This window comes from Eleginops maclovinus, chromosome 18 (assembly GCF_036324505.1).
Source record: "Eleginops maclovinus isolate JMC-PN-2008 ecotype Puerto Natales chromosome 18, JC_Emac_rtc_rv5, whole genome shotgun sequence".
Classification (NCBI taxonomy): Eukaryota; Metazoa; Chordata; class Actinopteri; order Perciformes; family Eleginopidae; genus Eleginops; species Eleginops maclovinus.
Window position 1 is genome coordinate 9,653,205 of NC_086366.1, and position 12,187 is coordinate 9,665,391.

Here is a 12,187-nt window from a genome sequence, read left to right on the forward strand (position 1 = left end):
GACATCTGTGTCATTTACTTGCCTTCATGCACACTGACACACACTCCTCAGGAGGTCTGTGTCACTGCGCTGACTGAGTGGCAGGTGCTATTGAGGATCAGATTTGTGAAAGCTGGTAAAGGTTAAATGAGGTTAAAAACAGCAGTAAAGGCGGATTATTAATCAACTCTATATAGGTATTCATATATAACATCTAATCAACGCATAAACAAGCTGAATTTTTACCAATACAATTATAATACTATGAGAAAGTTCTCCTTATGTGTATTATTTTTGTTTCTGATGGATAAATTCTCATTGAAATTGAAATGCTGACTACAGGGACTCAGCTCAGCTCTTAGTTTTTTACAGGTGTATAGCAGCAGAGGGCGAGTCAGCTGTTTTTCTTAAATAAAACTGGAGTTACCCGTAGTTATCTAGCAGCGTGACAGCAGGCCAGAACTAAGCAAGATGGAGCGAGAGAATAAACAGCCTGCCTCCACTGCAGGGTGCAAACCTGGAGTCTGAGGACACAAAGAGGAGAGGATGAAGGAGTCATGGGGCTGCAAGACAGAGAGAGGGACAGATACTGAGGGGGAAGTTTTCAGGAAACTAAAGGGAAGATCTGAGCAGAGGAAGAGAGGTAGATAGATATCAAATCAGCAGAAAAGAGGACATTTGTTTCAGAGACATAAAAGCACTGGGATTAGGAAAATGGAGAAACGACAAACTGTTGCATTAACAAGGTTTTCCACTTATAGCTTTGCACAACCGTCTAAGGGTGTGTTTTTCCACTAAGACGTTCTTATTTGTATGTCTTTTGTAGTGGAAATGAGTTGTGTAGTGGCAAAATAGCCATGTTGTGTTTTTTCTTACATCTCCCTTTTCTTTTCTTCATTGACTGTCTCATCTGTTGTCCCAATGTCCATCTTCTTGTCTCCATGTAGTTCCAGGAGGTGCAGGCTCGGCGGGAGGCGGCGGAGAGGCGGAGGTTCCCCCTGGAGAAGAGGCTGAAGGAGTACATCATCGGACAGGAGGGGGCCATCAATACTGTGGCTTCAGGTAAACACACCCTCACAGACACACACACCTCAAAATATTATAAATTCATGCTTTTAAGCCACAGCCGCTTTTCCACGCTTTTTGTCTTTCCTTCTATCTTTTCATGTTTCTGTTTTGCACTCCCTTCATTTTCCTCCCTCTCCCTTCCTTCCCACAGTAGGCGGGCTCAGACAGACCGGCGGAGGCTGTAATTGGTTAATTGTGATGAATGAGCTGTCTGTCAGGCATACACAGGTGCTGTGTGCATGTGTGTGTGTGTTTGTGCGTGTGACAGCTGAGGAGGCCAGGCTTGGAGCCGCCAGTTAACACGATTACAGAGAGAGGAGACATACTACAGACCCCCTCCTCCTCTTTTCTCTCCCTCTTTCTGCCCCCACTCTCCCCCTCTCCTCAGTTTCTCCCTCCATCTCTCTCTCATTACCCCCTAGATCTTCATCACACCCACTATTTCTCCTTCACCTTTCCTACTTCCACTTTCCATCATAGCTCGTCCATGCTGTGCCCTCCATTTCTCTTCCTGAAAACACACAGGATGGACAGGCGGAAGGCAAAGTGATGGAGACAGGATGTGGAAAACAGATGAGACACAGGGTGAAACAAAATAGAGGGAGACAAAAAAGATATGATGGGAGGAGGTAGCAGAGAAGTGGCCGAGAAGCTCGGAGCACCGACGGAGAGACGAAGAGAGCGAGTGTAATGCATAGAGAAGAGGAGGGAGGATGAGTTAGAGCACAATAACCCAGCAGACAGTAAAGAGCTGATATTACACCAGGCATCCACGGAGGCCATGTATTGATCCACAGATGAGAGTGTGTGTGTTTAGATAGGGTTCTGCAGCAAAGAATGAGGCTGTGTGTTATTTTTATGATCCTGGACAGATTTGTGAAAATAATCAACTCACTCTGAAAGCTACAAGCGGATATTATAATCTCTAATATTTTTCTGTGAAAGCAAATACTGCAGAGTTTATAACCAACAACTCCTTTGCCTCCAGACATACAAAATATGTATACATAACTACAGTTCTTAACATCCAAACTATAGCTTCTGAAAATACAAACTGTGATGCTATTTGAGCAATAGTTATGTTAGATGTCAGAGAACCTTCTGCTGTAAGTCAAGGAAGGAGGAGGGATTCGTGGGACTTGTAGTCTTTGGCAAGGTGATGAATGATTGTTGTTATAGTGGCAAATTGTCTTGAAAGCCATACAAGACGTCGCCACAGTGATAAAGGAGCAGCTTATTGATCTCTGGGAAGTATTACAGTGAATATATCTCTCACACACACACAAACACACACACACACACACACACACAGACAATGAACGCAAGGAGAGGGATGCCTAAGAGTGGCCAAGCAGCAGATAGAGCATTCATCTACAGGGATATTTAGAAAACATGTTATCTACTGTGCTTTTTGACTCTTTGTGTTGTTTGCTATTTTGTCAGTTTTATCAAAGATGGGCTGAGCAGGAGTGAATCAGAGAGGGGAAGTAAAGATTTAGAGATGAGGAGATGGACCAGGATGAGCGGAAGGGATATGCTGAGACGACAAATGAGAAAGAGATGCACGGATAATGAGCGCTGCACAGGACCAGAGAACATCAACAAAGAAGCAACATATACAACAATGTATTTTACTATACATATTGACTGATATGAGTGGTACAATTAGTGAAAAGCTCCTCTTATGCCTCCCTATAATTGTCTAAATACAAAAACAAATGCACATTACATTTTCCAAGAGATCAATGAGAGGATTTGAAATTGCAAATATTGAGTTTAAAATGATATAAAGTAGTTTAAAAAAAAGAAGAAACAATTCAAATTCAAGAAGCATGGAACATTTTTTATCCAAGTTATTGATCCTTTGATTGATATCTATCAACCATGATTTATACACTAATGGTTTTACAATCATTATTTTTATTTACATAGTTTATATATCTATGTTAATTCATTTAGCAGACCACAAATTCAAGTTTTCTTTTTCATATCTGGCATTTGGTGTGTTGTCAAGGCTCCAAAACTGCTGTTTCCTCCTGAACTCATCATGACGAACAGCTGGCCTGAAGCAAGATATACACACACACACTCACACACACAGGAAGGAGGTTAGATTGATCCAGGTTTAGCTCTCAGGGCTAAGAGTTATTGAGGAGAATCATCCCTCTGTAATCATGTTAGAGCCAACCAGACCTGCCCAACACACACTGCTCTGTGTGTGTGTGTGTGTGTGTGTGTGTGTGTGTGTGTGTGTGTGTGTGTGTGTGTGTGTGTGTGTGTGTGTGTGTGTGTGTGTGTGTGTGTGTGTGTGTGTGTGTGTGTGTGTGTGTGTGTGTGTGTGTGTGTGTGTGTGTGTGTGTGTGTGTGTGTGTGTGTGTGTGTGTGTTGTGAGGGTTTGTTTGAGAAAGAGAGAGAGAGAGCGCAAGCTTTCATTTGTTTTTGTGTCTCCTTCCTCTCCTTGTTGTTGTCGTCAGGGTCCTCTGAGAAATGTCAATGTGCCCTTCTGTCAAAGTCGGTCTCAATCAGCTAAAACACACACACACACACACACACACACACACACACACACACACACACACACACACAAACACACACAGAAGGTTACGCTGTCATTCACACAGTCATTGATAAAGCAGACGGAGCTTTGGAGCCCCTCTTGTCACTATTCATCTCTGTGTCCATCTCTGACACACTCGTTTGTTTCTCTGTCTCCTTATCTTCATCACTCGTCTCTCTTTCCTCTTCATCTCCTCCTACATCCTTACTCCTGCTCTTCTCCTTATCTACGCTCCTCGTTCTGCTCCCCTCTCTACCATCATCTCTCTACCTCCTTCTCCTTCTCCCCCTCCTGCCAAGCATCTGTTCTTTATGATTATCAGCTATTAGTAGCTTATTTAACACTCACAACTGATGTCTGTCATGAAGTACTTCAGCTTCCCTGCATCACACACACAGCCTCTTAAATACAAAATGTGAGCAGGAAAGTTCTCATCGTCTTGGTAAAAGATGCTATATATATAGGATATACTGTGGCTGTTGAAATGTAATTTAAGTTGTGGTTAATCTGTTCTCTTTAGCAACTTGGCCACAGCGTTCTCCTGCCACTTATGTTGTGGCTGCACTCGATAACTTGCCAAGAAATCGACACCCCTTAGATTCAATATTTTGGCTTGTTATGTTGAACCGAGATGCTAACTGTAAGATATTTATGTTGAGAAGAGGGTTAGGGTTAGGGGTAGAAGCCAGAAGTTGTTAAGGTAACAACAAGTTAGGAAGAGTAAATGGGTGTATGAAAACATTTAAAATTAAGGACAATTGTTGAATCATTTTACCAGGGAGTTAAATCTCCACAAGTGTTTTTGGGTTGAGACTTTAACAGGATTGTGGTATCACTTCTTAGATTCAAACAGATCAGATTTTGAGATGGATAGATGTGCAGGACCTTTTTAAATGCTAACATTTACAACCAGAGGTACAATTGTGATATTAAAAACCATACTGTATTTGTTCTGTACTTTTAGACATCGGTTTGATGGATAGGGGTGGGAGTTAATGTACGGCATTCATCCGTTATTATTTAAAATCTCTACAGCAAAACACACTGGATTTCTTGTAGATACTTACCCCAAATTGCTCCTGATGGCATGGCCAAAAGATCTGCGAGACTGTTAGCAAGTTAGTTTCCCTCAGAAAGTGGCACCTTGTATGGCAGCTTCTGCCTCTGTAATGAGGCAAAGCGCTTTGAAGAGTAGTAAAGACTAAACTGGAAAAGCGCTATAAATGCAGTCCATTTTTTAGTACCACTCCATTGGATGTACCTTGAGCAAAAATGACATGAACTGTAATTTTCAACCGAAAAATGACCTAAATTTAAGTTTATTGTTACACAACATATAAAAGGTTCTCCTGACTATAAGAATAATCTCAGACCACCATCAAGTGTTAAATAAAGTGAATACCAGCTCTGCAGCAGCATGTCTGCCAGCATTAGTTGTACTCAGAGGTGTTTAGGTGGATCCATACCTACGAGCATTTTAGAGGTCCCAATTATGTGTTTTTGGACTGTGCGAGGCCTCAGCCTGCCACTGGATTCAAACCCAGAGCTTTTTTGCTCTAAATTACAGTATTGCTATCATCCAAACCGTGCCCGTATTCGGCTCTGCTTTTGGCCCAGGCCTCTCAACAGCTTCAGATTTGGATGAGTTTCTGCTGGTGTCTGCTTCTTCGAGGAGTGGCTGAAACAACGGGCCAAATACACTCTTTACTCGCCTCGGATCAACCTCATCATCTCGTCTTTCTGCATGTGTGTGAGTGTGGTTGCTGGGGTGATGGCAGGGTTGGGTAGGCACTCCTCTTTAAGCAAGCGTGTGTGTCTGTGTGTGTGTGAGGCTGCGATCCATGCTAAACTGATTTCACCATGGCCGCGCCAGGGAGGCTAACACAATTACTGCTGGCTAATGGCCCCACTGACTGAGGGGGGAAGAGAGGCGGCGTGGGTAGCTTTCTCGAGGTCTCTCATCTTGCTCTTCTGCTCTGTTTTCTCTCTTCTGTCTCTCTTTTTTTGTCTCCACCAAATGTCTTGACCCTTTTCTCATCCCTGCTCTCTCGCTCTTTTATCATAGTTTCTGGGATACCCATCGCCCTCGGGTCAACTCGGTTCAGTCTGGAGAAACTCAGAATACTGAGTGCTAAAGCAAAGTCAACAAAGGCAAATAAATGAGATAATAGTGTTCTGCCTCTCTCTGTTTCTGCAGCCATCAGGAGGAAGGAGAATGGTTGGTACGACGAAGAGCATCCTCTCGTATTCCTCTTCCTCGGCTCATCAGGAATCGGTAAATCACTCTCATCTTTCACACCAAGCCCTTCCTCTCCCTCGTTTTATCTCGTGAAAAAAAGCACGCTTGAAAGTAGTTGCCAAAATAAACAGAACACTCGAGCAAGTTGAGTTTCTGAAGTTTGTTGAGTGTATTTTCCTCTGACAGTCTACTGATTTCAAAAGAAACAGAATGCACAAGACTACAAAAGCACATGTGGCACACTGTGAAATGTAAACACAAATTAGAGAAACTATCAAGTATTCACTGAAGAAGAATCCTATTTACTCAGTGAAACAAGATAAGAATTTGAAGCAACATTTTTGACTGTTTCTAACATATTCATTTTGAACAAACTCAAGGTTCAAGGGTTTTTATTATCAGATGCACAGTAGCTACAGTGTAGTTATGGCAATGAAAATCTTAGGTCCCGAGCTCCTTCATCAATGCAACATATTATAAAAGGACAAAAGACAAAATAAAACTAAATGCATATATCTTAATTTTTATAAAGATTTGAATTCAAATAAAGAAAAATAAGGGCCGAATTTCAGTAGATAAAGACAAAGAACTAAAACAATACATTTTTTCGAAGATCGTCCTCCTTGATCTATGCGGTGAATTATTCCTGTAGTCAACACACTAAGAGGTTTTATAACATTCAACAGTTTGGATAGGAAAGTAATGACATCATGAATAAGTTAAATGTGTTCTATTGTTCGATGTCACTTACATTAGCAATTGGTAACAACAGCGGCTGTACACTCTTTTAGATGTCTTATCAGACTAGCAGTGTCACCTGATTTAGTCCCGCCCACATTTCTTTGATTGGCTCCCTTTTCTCTCAATCAGTGTCCCTTTGAGGGGTAATAAAGTTGATCATCAATCAGTTCCCAACCGGAAAGACTACAGATCTCCTGAATCACTGAACAATTTTTAAACGTAGGCAGCGATTCTGAGGTCATGAACCTGGCTTCATCTGGTGCTCATTAAGCAGAGCTGCTACTAATGTGCATAATACTACACACACTACACAACACCCTTCTACAAATACATTAAAAAAAAAGACCACTCCAAATGTTTCTTAAATCTTTATCTCTACATGTATGGCAGCCGTTCCAGTGTCTGTTGAATTTCAACACAGAGAAAAATTGTCAGTAGTTTATAGAATACAATTAAAAAAATCATTTAACTCAAAGACATACCTTTAAATAATAAAACAAGAGAAAATGATAATGCTGAAGTGGTCTCTTGATATTTTCCGGGCTGTATGTATGTTGCAGTGGGTGTACAATAAGTCAACAGAAGTCAATACAGTGAAGAAACATATAATAGATCAGTTGCTTGAGAATAATTGTTTACATGTGTGTATGATCCGGACTGATCAAGGCATTTTCTGACTGACCAGTACTGGCTTTATAAAATGCCATCCGTTTCTAATATTTACTTTATTGTAGCCCGTTGAGCTCTAGGTGTCAAAAACAGCTGATTGCACTTTAAAACACTGCCAGACTCTTTTTCTGACACGCAGAGAGTGACCAAGTCTCAGAGCAACACTACAGCCGTTTCAATTAAAGAAATCCACTGGGATGCTGGGGATGAATTGAGACTGTCGAAACTCTGTGCTGACCTTTCTGCTACAACAGATTCACACCGACGCTCCTCAGTCCATGCATCTGTTTCTCACGTTTAATGTCGGGGAAAGGCAACATAGCCTCAAAAATAACAACAAAAAAAAGGGAACCATTAATGGAGGGCTGCCAATGTTTGCTTTACAGCTGTGTGTTCTAAGGGGAAGAAAGAAAGTGGAAATATCACAATATCGATACTGCAGAGATATTGTAGGGTTGAATGCTTGTGCTTTCACAAAATATTTACAAAATAAAGTTTTTGATACATTTTCAGTAGTTTTGTGGATATAATCACGGTAAATTCATAAAATGACATAACTTTATTGTAAAGCAGCCGTTAAGGCCATAAAAAGACAACACTTATTGAACATTACATTATCAGAATCCTAACAACCTGCCGAGTCTCATATAACAATATCAATATATTGCCAAGCTGTAATTGTGTAGGAAAACAAGTTTGAGAGCAATTCTGTCATCAGATATTCAGTATTAAAGGACAAAACTTCACATGTCTAGTACGGAGAAAAGTTTAAATGTTCTCAAGCAGCAGCAGGATGAAAAAGTGTTTGTGTGTGTTTGAGAGAGGGAGAGAGGAAGACGGAGGGATATTAAGGGCCAGATAGATGGCTAAAAAAGGGAGAGATGGTGAGATGACAGGCCAGAGAGATAGATGAAGGAGAGACGGTGTTCATATTCTCTGTTGCCTTCAGCGACAAACTGTGGCCATAAGACATCAATATTAAACACAGCAACAAGACACACAGCCTTTCACACACTCACACACACACACACACACACACACACACACACACACACACACACACACACACACACACACACACACACAATCATCATCCCCATACCAAACACAAGACATCAATATCATATATGAGCATTTATATGCAGAATATTTTAGCGGCAAACATAATGTGTGCTTCTGGAGAGCGGGAGATGATTGAAAGCTTAGTCGTCGGAGGCACTGGGATTTAGGCCAGCACTTAGAGAAGGAGAGACATCGTCTTACTGTCGGAAATGAGTAAGCTTGTTTTCCTGAAATCTCTGCGTACTGATGTATTAAAAAAAAAAGAAAGAGGGATTGTGTTTTTTATATTGAAAACAAAATTATTAAATGGAGGCGCGGGTTGTTCCTTATTGAAGATGAATAATTAAACAACGTCTCTGTTCTGTCTGATGTCACAGGGAAGACGGAGTTGGCCAAACAGGTGGCTCGCTACATGCACAAGGACATCAAAAAGGTACGTGATGTAGCAACACACACACACACACACACACAGTATACACACCAGTGATGTAACATTCAGTCAATAGGTGGAAAAACAGTATTTTCATAGATAAAAAAAAAAACACCTACATTTAATTTAGCGACCTATTCTCGCTGTGAAGAAATGACAGACAATTCAATTTGTGTCGGTTTCCATGGTAACTGTTAGTACCAGATGTTGATGATACACACTGATACAGCCGAGTACGGAGGTTAACCCATCGTGTGATTGCAGGGTTTCATCCGTATGGACATGTCCGAGTTCCAGGAAAAACACGAGGTAAGACCCTTCTTACCTATTCCAAATCATTTAGAGGGAAGTCAGGAAGTAACAACAATGTTCATTCTTTATCTACTTATAATGGATGCATAAACCAAAATAGTTTTTTCCTTGTTTTTGAAGCTTTGTTAATAAAGAGATTTAATCAGTTAATCCGAGTATTTTGTTACGATGTTGAAGAACCAAAATCTCATAATTTCCCACCTGAATTGTTTTGTGGTTTTCAGCATTACATGTTAAGTGTGATTATTACAATTCACTCTTTATGTGTTACATTGTTTATAACGTACCTCTCTTCCTCGTCTCACAGGCGGCAAAGTTCATTGGCTCCCCGCCGGGATACGTGGGACACGAGGAAGGCGGTCAGCTGACCAAGCTGTTGAAGGCGTGTCCCAACGCCGTGGTGCTGTTTGATGAAGTAGACAAGGCCCACCCTGATGTTCTCACCATCATGCTGCAGCTCTTTGACGAGGTGTTCTCACACACACACACACACACACACACACACACACACACACACACACACACACACACACCACCAAACAGCACATAAATACCTGTTAAAGTGACATTTATAAAACATTAGCAAATTTTAATAAGTTGATCGCTCTTTTGTTCTCTCAGGGTCGCCTCACAGACGGAAAGGGGAAAACCATTGAATGTAAGGACGCCATCTTCATCATGACCTCTAACATTGCAAGTGATGAAATCGCCCAGCATGCACTGCAGCTACGCCAGGAAGCGGAAGAGGTCAGCCGCAGGAAGCTGGCAGATAAACTTGGTGAGAGACGCAAAACATGTTTTAAATGCGAACACGATTACGCATTGCAATCATCACAGTGGATTGCATTACGTAAGTCAGACTTGTCATCTTACTTCAGCTGCAAAATGAATTGTACGTCTGTGATTTTATTTGTTCCCGGTTTAATCCCATTCTGAGGTTTCCTATTCATTTGCTGCTGTAGTTTAAAATGTGTGTGAGGTCAATGATGTGAAGTGTGCATACAGAGCCCAAACAAAATCAAAAGTTATATAAATGTTGATGTTGTGCTTTTCCACAGAGGACGTACAGAAAGTGGATGACGTCAAAATCTCCCGACAGTTTAAAGAAAGTGTGATTCGACCAATCCTGAAGGTAAGCAGAAAAAAAATGGCTTCCTCTACTTTTCCTTCAGCCGTGTACTGTACTTGGCCTGAGAGACGTCGGAAGTCATTGTCATTGCTTTGGTTCCTCCCCAGGCTCATTACCGGAGGGACGAGTTTCTGGGTCGGATCAATGAGATCGTATACTTCCTGCCGTTCTGTCACTCAGAGCTGCTTCAGCTGGTCAGCAAAGAGCTCAACTTCTGGGCCAAGAAGGTACGTAGCACTGTGATATCTCAGCAACCCGACATTCATAACATGGGCGTCCTGCAGTGGGGCTGTAGGGCCCCGCCCACTTCTTCCTGCAGCCGCTGAGCTGTGCAGGAACACACGCAGATCAATAGGATGTGCCACTACTACTCACTATAATGTGATTACAGTGTTTAACATGTGGAGCCTTCATCAATATTTAATTATTAATATTACAGCTGGTCTCCTGACAGCCAGCATGGGCCCTGCAGGCAGCTGATAGGATCCTGACTCATGACTCACTCTGTGTGTGTGAGTGTGTTCTTCTGCATAGTGTTTTTGCTTTATTTGATGTTTTAAGTGTCTCGTAATAACTGGCCTCTGTCTGCATGTGGCTGCAGAGATCTCATTATGATAGAATCCTCAGGAGACATTTGTTTGTCACTCACTTATATTAAATCAATTAAATGTTTAGTGCAATCGTAATTTGCCTTTAATATGGTATTTAAATGTTGTGATATTAGTGTTTGTATCTCTGGAGTGAAACATGGCGTAGGACTTATTGAATGGAGCGTTAACATGAGAAGCTAAATGAGCAGCTCTGCTCGCTGCTATTGACTGATGTTTGATTAAAACGCATTAAGGGCCTGTTGATTAGCACTGGCAGACATGCAGCCTGACACTATCTCCTCTCTGCCTCTGTGTCCTCTACTTCTGCATCCACCATCAGCTCTTTCCGATTTGACTGTTTATGATAGTGTTATATACTTAAGGCCTCACCATTTTTTGACATCAGCTCATCACATTTAACCTTTTTTTCTTCTGGGATGCCAACAATTTTTTGTCATATACACTAAAGCAACAGTGAAGGCAATTCATTATTTAGTGGAGAGAACAGTGCAACATACAATAAGCTAAAGACATAAAGAAACAGGAAGTAAAATAGTACAATACATGCTATTTATACAATGGTGCAAGTAAAATGCAGGATAAGTAAGCTGTGTTCAGGTACAACAGAATAGGATAAAACTGAATGTGAAATGAAATTCTGCACAGTAGAATTAATACTGTATACTGTGATGTTATTTAAATCTGTGCATATTTGGAACAGTGTATTATAGACATACTGTATATGTGTTGTGACCTCAGGAGTTCAGCAGGCTTATTCTCTTCTCTCCCCGTCATTAGGCCAAGCAGCGGCATGACATCACTCTTCAGTGGGAGCGCCCGGTTCTGGACCTGTTGGCGGGCGGGTACAACATGCATTATGGAGCACGCTCCATCAAACATGAGGTATGAGCTGTAACTGGGTTAAGATAGTTTGATTAAATTCTGGTTATGTGTATGATTGGCATATCCATAAATCTCAGTAATGACATTGGCGATGGATGTGTTATGTAACTTGTAGGAGTGATAGCAATATGCTTGGGCTTAAAGGAAAGAAGTGTTTTTAGGTTTTTTCTAATATGTTTTAGCCCTCACATTTAGTTAAATAACCAAAAGGGTCACATTTCAGTACGAAAAATGGCTGATATTCAGAAGATTTTTCTTCCATTTTGGTAAGTAAAATGTGTCTTTAATCTTTTGATTATCAAAGTAGTTGGTACATATTTTTCTGTCGATTCATAAGTTGAATAAACAATGCAGGTTTGGTTAGTTAATCCTTGACTGTTATATAAATAAATCTAAGAAATACAAGATTCAAAACAAAAATTAGGGAATGGGAATATTCTGACACTATGGGCCCAACAACACATGAGACAAAACAGCCTATATAGCTTAAATTTTCTGCACTTCACTT

At 41.0% G+C, this 12,187-nt stretch overlaps 1 protein-coding gene across 1 annotated transcript in view; it reads left to right on the top strand.

The window, feature by feature from the left end:
* clpb (ClpB family mitochondrial disaggregase) overlaps positions 1-12,187 on the top strand; it is a 30,572-nt gene that overhangs the window by 16,864 nt on the left and 1,521 nt on the right. Inside the window, exons 7-15 of the mRNA XM_063907423.1 lie at positions 927-1,041; positions 5,802-5,879; positions 8,693-8,748; positions 9,010-9,054; positions 9,365-9,526; positions 9,679-9,835; positions 10,116-10,189; positions 10,294-10,413; positions 11,575-11,679. Of these exons, the coding sequence (XP_063763493.1) occupies positions 927-1,041; positions 5,802-5,879; positions 8,693-8,748; positions 9,010-9,054; positions 9,365-9,526; positions 9,679-9,835; positions 10,116-10,189; positions 10,294-10,413; positions 11,575-11,679 (912 nt within the window). The remainder of the gene's footprint in view (positions 1-926; positions 1,042-5,801; positions 5,880-8,692; positions 8,749-9,009; positions 9,055-9,364; positions 9,527-9,678; positions 9,836-10,115; positions 10,190-10,293; positions 10,414-11,574; positions 11,680-12,187) is intronic.